The sequence below is a fragment of the Eleginops maclovinus genome, chromosome 4 (assembly GCF_036324505.1).
Source record: "Eleginops maclovinus isolate JMC-PN-2008 ecotype Puerto Natales chromosome 4, JC_Emac_rtc_rv5, whole genome shotgun sequence".
Lineage (NCBI taxonomy): Eukaryota > Metazoa > Chordata > Actinopteri > Perciformes > Eleginopidae > Eleginops > Eleginops maclovinus.
Genome location: NC_086352.1, coordinates 18,164,440 through 18,178,587, shown reverse-complemented (window position 1 = coordinate 18,178,587; position 14,148 = coordinate 18,164,440). Strand labels below are relative to the sequence as shown.

Genomic DNA, 14,148 nt, shown 5'->3' with positions numbered 1-14,148 from the left:
GTTTTGATATGGCAAACATGTGATTTTGTGTCAGATTGTTGTGTCTTATGCAGAGAACCGTGTTCAGTGCATTTAAAAAGTGCCATTTTGGATTGCAAAATGTGTGTAAAGCAGAAAATGTGTTTAGAGTTTTGGAGACTTGAGAAGAGGTTTTGCTCTCTGTGTGTCAGTTTAAATAATTGTGCTATGCATGTCATTTTATTGTGTTAGCAACTGTAAAAAAACTGTAATGAAAATGCATGCCTGTTTTTCGTAAGGTCCGAAGTCCCCTAAAATTCTTAATTGCTCTCGTGGTTTAATCTGTTTGCCCCGTTTTCTTATCTGTATGCTTCTGGTTAAATCCTTCTTTAAAAATAAAGAATTGTACTGAATGAATAAATGTAGGGGCATCATGCTCTTAAATATAAATGTGATGGCAGTACCCTGATGGGCTTTTTTTAATTAATTTATTTTTATTTAATGCCATGCACAAAGTTAATCTTGAAATCTTTGTGAAAATCCAAATGGAGGGTGTCTAGATCAAATACAAAAGTTATGTAGGAAGTCAAATTAGGGCCTGAAATTACATTAAATTAAACCCAGTAGACTTTGTTGCAGTGTTCACTGTAGCGCATTATGAATATAATATGAAATCGTTGTATTATTGAAAAGGCTTCTCAAGCTGGCAGAATGTGTTTTTTTGGAAGCGGAGAATACTTTCTGAAATCTTATCCGACACAAACAGGCCTCAGAAACCATTGACTGTGCAGTTTTCTAAGTGATAACTTGCAGCAAGTCAGGGGAGCCGGATACACATACATACACATGATGCAAAAACAGAAAGAAAATTAAGTTGACAAGATCCCGATATCTATGTTAGTGATCCTTTTCCTTTTTTTACTCACATATTTTACACACAGCTTATCAGAACACTAACTACCCTAATGGATCAAAATTGTAATGCACAAAACTTCATTCAGTCAAAGCATTTGAGTCGACGAGAAGATACTCCTCAAGAAAATCTGCCTCTGAGCCAATATATTAAGTATATCAACCTCCACTGTGTTGGAAGCTCAATCTCTGCAATATATTTATGCATCCTCCTAGCTATTTGCCATCTCCTTTACCTGACGGTTACAAAAACTCTGTGCACATATTTAGCCACACGGTGGCATTGCAGCACCAAGACTATAATATCAAACACTTGGACTTTATTCTGTAACTTAAAGTACGTATCCAACTACTTGGAGACCCTGGGATTTAAAATTCACTTCAATTCAGTTAAAAATACAAAATAAATAACAGGACAAGTTTAACCATTTTATGTGTGTTAATTGAAAGTGCATAATGGTGGCTAAAGGATAAGAAACAGTACAACAGTTCGAAAATCACTGAAACATCAGAAAAAAGGGTTAGGGTTAAGGGTGAATTAGAGTTTGTCACCTTCTAATTTTTACCAATGAAGTGCCTTTGAGCCAGGCGCTTAACCCCAACAGCCAGTGAAGACACTAGTAGACAATCAGCTACGACTGTCCTGCAGTGGGTATCTTCCAGCAGTACATGTTAGAAACAAAGTGAGGAAGAGGACAGCTGAGTTTTTCGTAGGTACACCTTTGAGATGGGTCGTTCAAACACTTTAAAGATGTTTGATTAAAAACTAAAACTGCATACTTTAAGCAAAGGTCAGCATCTTAGCAGTTGCTTTTTAACATAATCCACTTTGTTGTTCTAGCAATGGTGTTTCTATATGTTAAAGTATTGTATGTACATTTGTACGTGAAAAGTTTTAACAAACAACCAACACCCACATGAGGGTATATTCCTGTGCTAAATAAGAAAAGTAAGACATTGCCACTCTAACAGACTCACTGTTTGTCATCCAGATGGTGATGAGATGAAAGTGACAGATGCCTTTCCCCAGACACTCTATAGAGATCTGGCATCTCAAACAGCTCCTCCGGGGCTTTGAACTGACTGTAACACCAGCCCTCGTCTCCTTCATTAGCTTTGTTTGGGAGTTTGCACATGGCTGCTCACATCCACGAGTTTCCCCATTCTTATAAGTCTAATCATCTGAGATATGTGTTGTCTGTTACCACTCAGGGGAGAGGGTTGACCATTTTAAACAAACCCCTCTTTTGAACATGTTTCCACCCCCACATACACTATTATGTTTGTTTTTCTATATTTTCAACTTCTTGTTTAGCATATAAAAAAGACAGACACATGCAACAGAACAGCATGGGTTGGTGAGAACAAAGGTGCTCTAATTTACTGATACAATGTAACGTCCTGCAAAAATGACACAATATTGCAGATGAATATGAATCATCTACCACTTTTGTATCTGTGAAGATATCTTAATAATTATTACCGCATTATTCAAAAGTTTTCAATATCTCAATTTTGATATGTAATACAAACTAAATGAAATAAAACTAAGGCTTTGATTTGTGTAAATAATAAACAATGGTAATTCAACTGTACAAGTTTTGTCTTAAAACATAAATCAGGAAAACCCTGAGTACAGCAGACCATTGCACAATCATTGCTATTCAGTTCATTAACTGTACACATTAAGCATCCAGTAACGTTGATATGGATGAGTTTAAATAACATCTCTGCAGCACTTCTAACAAGTCACAAATTATTTACGTTGTCCCACCTGTCACAAAAAAAACACCATACCTTGTGCATAGTTTCTGACAAATCTGATTATATTTGTATATTGTTCAGAAACAAAAGAGAGACTAATGTCCACTTTGAATAGTGTTACAGTTAAAACAACAATGTATATAATAATCCCTTGTTGTTGATATCCAAGATAAAAAAGGATATTCTCCCTTAAGAGACACTAGGATGAAAGAGTCAAACAACTGGTAGAACAAGCATGTCAATTAGAAATGACAAGAAGGCATGAAGCTCAGGGTCTGTTACACAGAAACTCTAGAGAAATAGTGACAACACTCAAGGGGGCTGTTACGCCTATAAATATAAATAAAAAAACATTCCCGGAGATATCCTTTGTTGTGGAGCATCCAATATCAGACCGATCTGAGTAAGAGAGGGCAAAACTTTGTGGCCTACAGCTGTTGAAGTACAAAGCAGTGAAAAGGACTCAAAGTCTTATCCCAAACTAACCTATGTCAAAGAAGCTATTTAAGTAAACACACTGACAAAGTAAGCTGTTATTAAAGGTAAAGCTAACATCTAGCCTGTATGACATTAGAAACAAAAGTTACCGTGGCTTTCAGAGTAGGCCTATATTTGTACAGTGTCTTGCAATAGCAGTATAAATAGTTGCTGTAGAGGCAACTGCCCAACATTTACGAAAAGTCTCAAGGACTGATACCACACAGGATTTGTGAAAGGAAGTGATAACAAATCCAAGAAACTGACTCAGGGAATGTGTGACAGATCAAACATAAGTAGTTAAACTATAAAATAACATCTTGTTATAGAAATCAACAGAAACATCAGCAAATACATGAATTGGTGTGAGGTATGTGTTGCAAAACTGTAGAATTGAAAGGAGTGTGGATGCCAGTTGAAGGAGAACAGCTAACTGGAGGCTCAGCACAACATGAGCTGATAGCTTCAACAGTCAGCCGTTGACATGTAGAGCTAATCATCAAAATACTCAAGTGTACTCATTGACTTGTGTGATTTCGATATCAAATTGGGCAAACCTGTTAGATATGCCACACAGGCACTTACACCATCAGATGCTTTCTTTAGGCCTTGTTTATGTTGATAGCGTAGATGTATAAACAAAACGGTGACTTAGCGTTGAAACGTTACTCCAGGTCCGGTGAATACTTGAGGTGCGCATTCCACTTCATTATATTACATTACACTTGTTAGACGCTTTTATAAAAAAAAAAAAGCGACTTACATACTTCTGTAGTCTTCATCGTTATGAGTTCATTGCACATTATAGGCTGAGGCCAACTTTGGTCCACAGTTTGGTCCAAGACGAATATCTTGTTCAAGAAAGCTGTTTTCCTCTATCGTAATAGCTTTCCATATGATAGCCGCATCCCATGCTGACCTCTTGATAACCGCTCCCCACTTTGTATTTGAGAGGGCTTTGTTGGATGCATGCATACTTTCTCCGTCGAGCAGTAGCGGTTTGGGGCATGGGTGAAGCGGGCAGAGGCATTTCGTGGGGGGCGGCACGAGCGACCACTTTTTAAAAAAAAAGTAATCTGGGTGCACAGAATCTGTGTGAGAAAGGGAAAGGAGAGGGGGCGAGGCTGCGGTTGACAGTTCACCTCTGGGTCTCCCAAGTGGAACGGACAAGGGGGGGAACGGGGGATCCACTGTAGAGCAATGTCACTGTCACACCTCGACTTTCTTCCAAATAACGCACATTTCATTCATAATATTATAATTACAGTCCTATAATTCATACCCGTTTTGTTTGTCTGAATTGTGTGCATTGATTGATTCTTGAAAAGTAAGTTTGTCTCTCAGTTTTGTTTCTTTGTAGCGAAGTTGCATTCCAGATGATAGCCGCATTCCATGCTGACCTCTTCGCTTCCCACGTCGATTTTGAGGTGGGTTTATTCGACCGCATACTTTTCTTGCTGAGCCTTTTTCAAACTTATCAACACGGGAAATGATTTAAAACCAAACCACTTTGTTGTCTTTCAAAGTTATATGCGCCGCACTTCGCTTGATTGAGAGCAGGGCTTGATTTGTGTTAATTGGTGCAACAGAGATACGATGTCCCGCCCACTTTCTGTTATAACCTCTCTAGCTGTTAAAGGGGAGCTCCGTTCACAAACATTATAGGTAACAGGTAAGGCTTTAAAGGGAACTGTGTGCCAATAAAAGTGGCATCACTTGAGTCTGAATCAGTTGGAGCTAAATACTTTCAAGTTTGATCATTCAGAACAATCTTTAGTTTTAGGTTAATGAATAAGTAATATTATAGTTTTACATTTTTAGCTGTGTTTGTTCTATTATTATTGCACTAATGTGTTTCTTCTCTTTCATTGTACACACTCACAAACTCATGCGAAAATGTAACAGATCTCAAAAACACGTACTAGTTTTAGTCACAATAACTGCACATTTGTTACAGGTATAATGTGAATATTATGAATTGAATAAAATGGACGCATCTCTGGTTATGCTGCATCCTTTTTATATTTTTATCTTCAACTGTTTATTGTGAAACATTTTATATATATATATATATCATGTAATGCTGTATTATATATAGTGCAGCATGAAATTAGTAGAATACTCTTTCACCTTAGTCTTCTTATTGAAGCTATAGGTAGCCATCATTAGAGCATGTCCAATGGATTTTTATTAAAACAACATGAAAACTGTTTTAGAAGAAAGTTTATTAGATAAAAGCGTCAGTACCATGTATACCATTGTATCTGATAATGACATAATATCAAATAACATTTGACGACTTACACATTTTTAAAAGAAATATTCTTTAATCTTGTTTAGAGATGATCCAATTATTTATGCATTGTCAATACAATGTCTCCTCTTTATTTCAGTGACAAATCAATGTGATGAATAGCATAGTTTATATGAACTTTTTGAAATGATATATGTTACCAGCTTAGCAGCAGTATGTGTAACTGCTTTTATCACTAAATCAAACAAAAACACAGTCAGCCATGAAAGACTAATGTAGCTAAAATACAATTTATTCCTGCTTTCATTTCACAATTATTACAATATTTAGAATAATAAGGACATTTTCACACTAGTGTTTTGTTCAACAATGAAATCTAACAATGTGTATACATCAAGGAACAGGACAGCCACAGTTGTTAAAGGTTTTGATAGAAGACATTCAGTTTGAAAAACCATACTGCAGATACAGATCCTACGACCAATTGAGCCAAAAAGCCAAGACAAGAGAAAATCCATTTTCCTCCTTGGCAGAAAATAAATCTTGTCAGCAACATTAATGTTAAGATATTTCTCAGCTTTTTTAAGCACAGACAATAATGAATCCATTACTTGACTATAACTTTCTGAAAGCAAGAGATCAGTCTATGTTTTATGAAGAATACTGTATATAAGTTCTAGTTTTAGTGTTTGCAGGTAGATGATGATGCAGTTGCTACTCCCTTGGAGGAGGCACTTGGTCCTAGGGAGCCAATAATAGACAAGAACACAACCAAAAAACATGTTAATCTAATGAAAATACATACAGAACAGAAAAATATTGTTGTGGTACATTTGGTCAAATTTCACAGATTAACAGTAGAGAACTACAAACAATATTGGTTCTAACACACACAGGGATCAAAGTTATTTTGTTGTGGTAGACTTTTCTGGACCATCTGAAAGGCTTGTAACAAACATGTCCCTGCAGGCAAATTGGTTTGATCAGTGTGTGATATTTAAATGATCACATTATAGTAAGATAAACGTGAGAACTTCCAAACTACCAACCATTACGATATTAAATCATACAGTAATATGTAATTTCAGTTAATGCCAAACTATACTTTTGCTGCTATCTACAAATCCTAAGTGATATATTTGACAATAATAAATTGAAAGATTTCCCATGATAAATATATCAATGTCATGAATGTTATTTTTAATTAAGAAGGTTTCCGCTGAATTTAACTCTTAAGTCTCAAAACACAATGGGTTTTTTTCAAATCACTTACTTGGAGTGTAAGCTTTAAGTCCAGCAATAACTCTGAAAAGCACAGAGTTGTAACATACCGTGTGGCTGCTCTTGTGCTCAAACAGGGCCGCGTCGCTTTCGTCTACCAAACGCCTGGGCCCCCACGTTGGTGGGAACGTAGTTGTTGTATCCCAGTCCTCCTGACCGACTCAGGAAGTCAGCCAAGCGGTGGGTAACACAGGTTGACGTGTTGCATCCCCGCTTCTGTGCTGTTGCATTACTTGTGAAATTGAAAGACAATAAACAAAAGATTTGTGTGATATTTAAGATCAAGCCAGATATCAGCATGGCATGTTGAACACTATTGGTAAGTATCATAAACTACAAGTTAATCACAATAAAAATGCTTAGAGATAAATATTTCGATAATTTGTGTGTGCATTATAGGCGGTCATGCTTACCCTTTTCTTCTTTCATTTTTAAAATTCAAAGAGTTATATACATTTTTAATCATGGGAGAATAAAAAAGAAATTCAATTTTTAAGATGCCTTTATTAAAGTGAAAACATAGTTAAAGAAAAAATGATTTACAACTAAAGAGGTTTCAAGCTCTTTCTAAATTGTAGAGAAATATACAGTTCAATTTTCAAGTCTCTGTCAAAATCTAATGACTGCAAGTGGAAAAAGAAATCAAGGACGTTTCCATGAAGTTAGTCAAACAAATACAATCCACATGCATCAGCAGTCATGTGAATGGATAGTGCTGGATGAACAAGCAAACATTAACTGACTGACTGACTGGTTAATAGGTGGGGTAAAAAGTGAGAGTTTTAGTTGTAAGTATTGCCATCATTTTTATATTGCTCAGCGAGACTTCGCTTCCCAGGAGTCCCTGCTCCCACGTTGGTGCGGGGATAGGTTTGTAGTTTGTGAATATCCTGGGAGAGTTTGCCCAGCACACAAGTGCTTAAGCCGGTGCAGCGCTTAGACATGGGTCTATCCAAGCTGTTAGAGACAGAGACAAACATGCAGAAACAGACTTACAGTAACGAGCATGCAGATAAATATTAATCATTTCATGCTTGATGTTTTGTTTTTTTTTCTTCTAGATTGCCGTTAGTGAAATGAAATTTAATGTCATGCATGCTAAATATCCAACAGGCATGTAAGGTAATCTTGTTTACCAAAATATTGTGGCTGACATTTCATGCTTTTTTCAGTTTCATGTTCTCTTATATCCATCATGCATGTTCTTTCATGAACTTTGATATCATGCTCTGTTGTGTTTTTTGACAGACTCATAATGTAATGTAATTCAAAATGGATAAAGGAATGATTGACTAACTGCAGTCCATGCATTAAGTCCGTATGACAGAGTGTACATGAATTCTACTGTATACCTTCATCATTAATAAGAACCAAGAATTTGGAGCTGCAGGGCTTAAACACAAAAGTGTGTTATATTGTGCATAGATAGATAGATAGATAGATAGATAGATAGATAGATAGATAGATAGATAGATAGATAGATAGATAGATAGATAGATAGATAGATAGATAGATAGATAGATAGATAGATAGATAGATAGATAGATAGATAGATAGATAGATAGATAGATAGATAGATAGATAGATAGATAGATAGATAGATCCCACACCTGTTTTCGTCAGGTGATTGGTGGTCCTGGTCATCTGAAGTTATTTGCAAGAATTCCTTGATAGCTCTGAGTAACTTTTGGGCATCATCATTCGATAGTGTGACTCCATCTGACATTAACTCCTTACTAGTTCTGAAAATACAAATTCAGCAGTAGGAGATCGAATGCAAACCATATGTAATCTCATGTGCAGTAATTGCTACTTTTAGAAATGTAGAAGGGACTTTTTTTTTCAGAAATAATCTTAAACAGATTAAATTGTCAGCCACAAACACAATGTATTTTTTTAAAAGGTTAATATATTTTATACTATTAGGAATAGTGCCATAACTCTTACCTGGATGGAGCTGCCTGTGAGACGTACATCTGACAAATGATTAGTGCATATGCAAGAAGGAGGGTCCAGAGTTTCATCATTATCATGATTGCCTGTGAAAAACACATGCAACATCAAAAAAGGTGAAAACATTTTGTTGCAAGGAAAGGTTTTTAAAGATGTTGTGTGTTCTGTTTCCACAAGTTATTATCATTGAACGTGTTTAATCTACTGCACGCATTCGCAGCTATATGCATCTCTCTATCCCTCTCTTACACTCCCTCTCTCTGCTGAACTTGCAGAGGCAGATAGAAGAAGTATTGGTGATATGCTGACACTGAGCATTTGCCAACAACCATAACAGCAGCTCTGTCCATTAGGAGAATTAACTGCAGCCTAGCAGATAACGTCATCAAACCAGGAAAAACACATGTTTTATCTTAGCAACCAGTGTCCACCAGAAAAGGTGACTATCTTCTTTATTATTCCTTACCTTCTCAAAAATAAAAAAAATGGATATTTTACAGGACAGCAAAATTTGCACAATCATTTTCAATCATTCATCTTTATTCTTTACTCACCGTGAGATAATGTTTCTGCTGGTTGTGAAGAATTCAGTGATAGTCTCACTTGTGGATCTGCTGAACACTCCCCACAGTGCAGGGTTTTATATATGTTCCCCATGGAATCGTGCATTAAGTGAGTGAGCACTTGATCATAGTCTATTGGCCAGTCAAATGTTTTACCTCAAACTGCTAGCCAATCAGACATCCTACGTCACAAACAGCGAGCCAATAAAAGAGCTTGTATGTAAATGATATTAACGTATGGTAACCAATGTGTTAAAAATAAGATATGAGGCATTTTGATCAGGTGGTAGCATCATTTGTGGTTAAGTATTTCTTTAAGTTAGATAAGAGAGAAACCAATGACAAAGAAAATGTCCCTGTCATAGTCAATGCCTCATGTTTTTAAGAATTAAAGTGGTATATGCATGCAGACCCACCTCCTGGAAATCCCCTTTATTATTATAATGGTCAGAGAATTGAATTCGACAGAGCCTCTTTTATTAAAACATGCCAATATGATTTTAATTGTAGTGCCATTTCTTAAGTGGTTTATAAATAAAAAGGGATGAGAGGAATGGGTTGAAAAGGTGTGCAATAGCCACGCCTACTCGCATACAGTTGGGGAAAAACATTTCAAATACCATACAATTTCACTGCATTTGAAAAGACAGTCAATCTTCACAATGGAGTCACGTTTGATTTTATTTTACCAGGAAGCAGTGAGAAAACTTGGGACAGTCTTTGTCGCAGTCACTTACTAACGATGCAGTTTTTGTCAGGCAAGGGGGACAGGATCAGAAGCCAAGTGCGCACAATTTCTCATTGAAAAGGAAACAACTGTTCCATCAAGAGACACTTCGGGGGAAAAAATACCAAATAACACAACACTACAAATCAAATCCACAGCTGAAGTATGAACCCTGTGACCCAGTTTAAACTAAATGTGTTAATTTGTTAATCAGTCAAATACATTTGATTTTCTTTTTAATTCTGCAAAAAATTCTGTTCTTGAGTTCACCTAGAGTTTTCGAAATCTAGATATGTTTAGAGGAAATAAAATCTCCCTTTTAATAGCATAGTGTGCCATTGAACTCTCCATGAATATCCTCAACTTTCCCAAGAGTTCAGTAGTGTCCATCTGGGCTAATTACTGGGCTGTTGGTCTCTGGCCATGTTGTAATCCACCTTATGTAACAATATTGGATGATGGGTTATAAAGCTCCCTGCCTCCCAGTTAGGTGTTGCGTCACAAGGAAACTCATTAGTTTGGATGAGCCTTTTAGTACAATTGAGCAGACCTGAAGGCTTTATACCAGAAGCACTAAATTAGTCTCCAGCAGCTCCATATTGTGTCAGAAACTGCTTGTGGAAGACTAGAGACTTTAGAGGATCTATAGACACACACTATTATTGCCTTGATGTAATGTGAAAGAAATTATAAGTTCATATATTTGTCTTTTATTTAACTGCTCACCTACAGCTAGTCATGCAACGTCAACACAGTCCGGCCCATAAGATGGAATATCTCGTTTTGGATGTCAGTCTTATTGCATATCTCCCCTAAATATTTCAAATACAAAAGCTTATATTCACATAAACCAAATTACTAACCCTGATTAAATTGATATGTATTCCCTTATGACCATTGCCACATTAAACAAGTCAAAGGTCGCCATACAGTCTAGAAAATTAGGGAAGTCTATGGAAATGAAATATTCTCTGCACTGTAGCTGCTCCCAGGCCTCAATGACATTGCCTGCTTTGACCTGGGATGAGAGTTGCTGCAGAGAAATAAAATTCCAGTGGGAAAATTATTGTCAAGAATGCAATTACCTCACACTGCGTGCATTGCTTTATGTTTGGCCCCAATTGGCCCAGAAAATTAATTGCAACACAGGAGATCATTCATGACAGAGAGGGCGACTTTATGCTCAGTGCTCATCAGTAACAGTCTCAGCTGACTCAGGGTGAATGTGTATTTTCCCAAAGAGATGCAGCACTGTTCTTGGCTGAGGATAAAAGGCCCATAGAGCTTTCTTCAACAACAAAACTTATATTATTAAAGAAATCATCAATAGTTGACAATCACCCGGAATAATCCCAAAGCTATTTATATATTTAAAAAGTTTGGATGGATCATTAGGGGACATAAAATATATCTTGACTACGTGGCAATTATATATTTTATAAATATAAAAGAATGCTCCTGGTTCAAGAAAGTAGAGTGAGCCTTAATGAGTGAAGAAGAGGAAACTAGATGATTGCTATTAGGAGGTAAAGGCCTCTTTTTACAATTTAATAAACAGTTGTTGTTTGGAAGGGAGCAGTCAAACGCTAAGATAGTTTCAAACAAAAATAACACTGTGCTACCTGATTGGCATGAATACCGTAGCATGACAACTTAACTAATCTCAGCACAACATTACAGAGCCTTTTTCAAATTAAATATCTTGGCATGTTGTAAGTCCGAATTTCATCTTTTTTTTCCCTGCAATAAGAATCACAAGTTCCAAAATCCTGCAATCATAAAGGAGAAATTGTTCATCGACTCACATAGTTGTCATTTTGGGACATACGTCATTTGGTTCAGTCTTAAAAGAGGAAACTTTTAATTTTGAATAAATAGCAAATATCACAGAGTTGGCTGGATAAGCTCTGAACCCTCGAAATATTTAAGAATCAAGAAAGCCGAAAACTGGTAAGTTAGTTAACTAGGAACTTAATTGTCACAGTTGTGGAAAATTCTCTTTATCACCACATAGCGTTAAAACAATACAGTGACACTGGCTAATGATGAGAACAAACAGCAACTGGGAGGGGAAACCTTTAATGGAAGTGAAGTGCCTGGAAACAGTTTAGGGATCAGTTTCTGCACCTTCAAAAAGAACATTCAATAACCAGCTAAGCTCATGGAATTATAAACATGAAGTGAAGTATCCATTAGCAGAGGGATTTATACATGCTGCTCTCCATTATGAAGCTGACCAAATATCACCTAACATTTAAACACCTGGCCAGACGTTGCAGAGGGATTACAAGACCTCTTGATCTTCCTGCCATTGTCATTATGTTGTTGGAAAAAAGGAGGTTCTGGACAGCATTAGTATTACAAGGGAAGGTCAGTAATTAGATTTTCTTCATGCACTTGATAATTCCAGTCATCCGGATGGTAAATAGTTTAATGTAGAACCACAGACGTCGAGGGACCCACCCAAACAGACACACAGCACAGGGCTCACAGTATAGCAGAACAGGACGAGCACTCCTAAAGCTACGTACCTTATAGTGTAAAACTTGGGCTGCTATACCAAACATGCAACAACTGCATTCAATATCACACATTAATTAGGTCACTAATAAAATGACGCAAGATTGGGTTTGGCCGCTTTGACAATATGTAATATGTACACATAAGACATAATAAAAAAAATTCCCATACCACTTGGGAACAATGGGGTGGCTATTTATGTATTCTTTGCCGGTATTAGAAGGTTATGGACCAAATGTTTTATTTTCGTAAATGTGATAAAATAGCTTTCAAGTATTTTATTTACGTGAAACTGAGATAAGAAATATAAGTGTTAAAATGTGATGCTGCCACAGCCAAGATATCATGATTTTAAGTCAAATTCCAAAATATCAAGATCCATTTCTCTATTGCTGCTTTTCCACCAACCTGGAGCCAGAGCTGGAGCCGGAGTCGGAGCTGGAGCCGGAGCTGGAGCCGGAGCCGTAGCTGGAACCGATAAAGATCTGGTTTTTCGTGTTTCCACTGCAGTGGCGCCGGCTTTAAGCACCGAAAAACCGGATCTTTCTGGCACCACTCGGCTGCCGGGCAAGATCCAAGATCCAATACGAACCAATACGTCACGCTTAATTCGGAGGTGGGAGATTAATCTGAGCAATATCAGTTCATGGCGAGCAAAGTGACTAGAACGCGACCACACATTTTATTTTTACCCATTTTTAATTACCATCCGTTCACTGTTATTGATCATTGGGAAGAGCAGGCAGACGTTCAAACTATTGTTTTGTATTATTGCAGCTATCTGATGGAATCAATACATGGGCTACACAGGTTGCCATCAGAAGTAAAATCATAACGGAAACTATACACCAGTAAAATATGCGCCAAAAAAGCAAAAGATTGGATCTTGAACCGGATCCAGTTTCTTGGAAAAGGGGCATGTGAGACAACATCTTGGGTCCATGACTACTTCCTGTCAGCTGATGTCATTCACTTACACTGAACAGGAAATACCCTGAAACACCTTTAGTTGATTGTGATTACAACTGTGAAATGGTCTATAGCCTACAGGCTTGAGTCTCGGTTGCAGCAGGCTCAGCAATTTAGTCCAGATGTCCCTATCCCCAGCAATGTTTTCCTGCTCCTCCTCGGGGAACCCCAGTCATTCCCCAGCCAAATGAGATACTCTCTGCAGTGTGACCTGGGTCGGCCCTGGGGTCTCCTACCACCCATTCTGATGTCTGAACTCTTTACCCTGTCTCTAAGCTCAGTCACCCAACCAATTTTAGCCACATGTGTATACAATCTCAATATTGCATTCACACTCAAAGCTCAGGAGTATGAGGGGATATGGATAACATTGTAGAAAAACTGGTAAATTGAAAACTCTTCCTCACATTTTCCCTCTTAACCACAACAGTCTGGTACAATGACTGCATTACTGCTGATGCAGCAAGACCCCAAAATACTTGGTGATTCCTGGCTCAGCATGTCTAGCTGCATTTGACTCCTATCCCTGCAGGCGGTGGGCCCGCAGAGCTACGTCTCCGTTTGTTTAAGGCTGTTCTTGTTGGGGGTCATGAACTAAAAATTAACCTAATCTGACCTGATACCTGATATTTATTATTTTTATACATATCAAATCAATTACATTATGAAGCTGTTTCAACATGGGCTAAATGTTCAATATATAATAATATATAATGTTTTTCCCATTCCGGATTTTGATGTTTGCTGCATTTGCCTCCTCATTTCACACC

The 14,148-nt window shown here is 37.3% G+C and overlaps 1 protein-coding gene across 3 annotated transcripts; it reads right to left on the bottom strand.

Moving 5' to 3' along the window:
* Nucleotides 1–5,451: 5,451 nt before the first annotated feature.
* calca (calcitonin/calcitonin-related polypeptide, alpha) lies at nucleotides 5,452–9,228 on the bottom strand. Of its 3 annotated transcripts, XM_063882014.1 has the most exons (5): nucleotides 9,154–9,228; nucleotides 8,594–8,685; nucleotides 8,257–8,388; nucleotides 6,697–6,878; nucleotides 5,452–6,106 (listed from the first exon to the last, which is right to left on the bottom strand). In XM_063882014.1, exons 2-4 carry the CDS (start codon nucleotides 8,677–8,679, stop codon nucleotides 6,716–6,718), a joined length of 381 nt encoding a protein of 126 aa, XP_063738084.1. In that variant the 5' UTR covers nucleotides 8,680–8,685; nucleotides 9,154–9,228; the 3' UTR covers nucleotides 5,452–6,106; nucleotides 6,697–6,715. The 3 variants fall into 3 exon arrangements, with proteins under 3 accessions (XP_063738084.1, XP_063738083.1, XP_063738082.1); XM_063882013.1 differs by lacking the exons at nucleotides 5,452–6,106; nucleotides 6,697–6,878 and adding an exon at nucleotides 7,131–7,603; XM_063882012.1 differs by lacking the exons at nucleotides 5,452–6,106; nucleotides 6,697–6,878; nucleotides 9,154–9,228 and adding an exon at nucleotides 7,131–7,603 and having other exon boundaries at nucleotides 8,594–8,700.
* Between the last annotated feature and the right edge of the window lie 4,920 nt (nucleotides 9,229–14,148).

Coding starts and splice junctions, on each gene's coding strand:
- calca (XM_063882012.1), bottom strand. CDS start 8,700: ATGTGTTTTTCACAGGCAATCATGATAATGATGAAACTCTGGACCCTC. Junction 8,389..8,593: donor TCACAGGCAGCTCCATCCAG/GTAAGAGTTATG, acceptor TTGTATTTTCAG/AACTAGTAAGGAGTTAATGT. Junction 7,604..8,256: donor CAATCACCTGACGAAAACAG/GTGTGGGATCTA, acceptor TGTCTCTAACAG/CTTGGATAGACCCATGTCTA.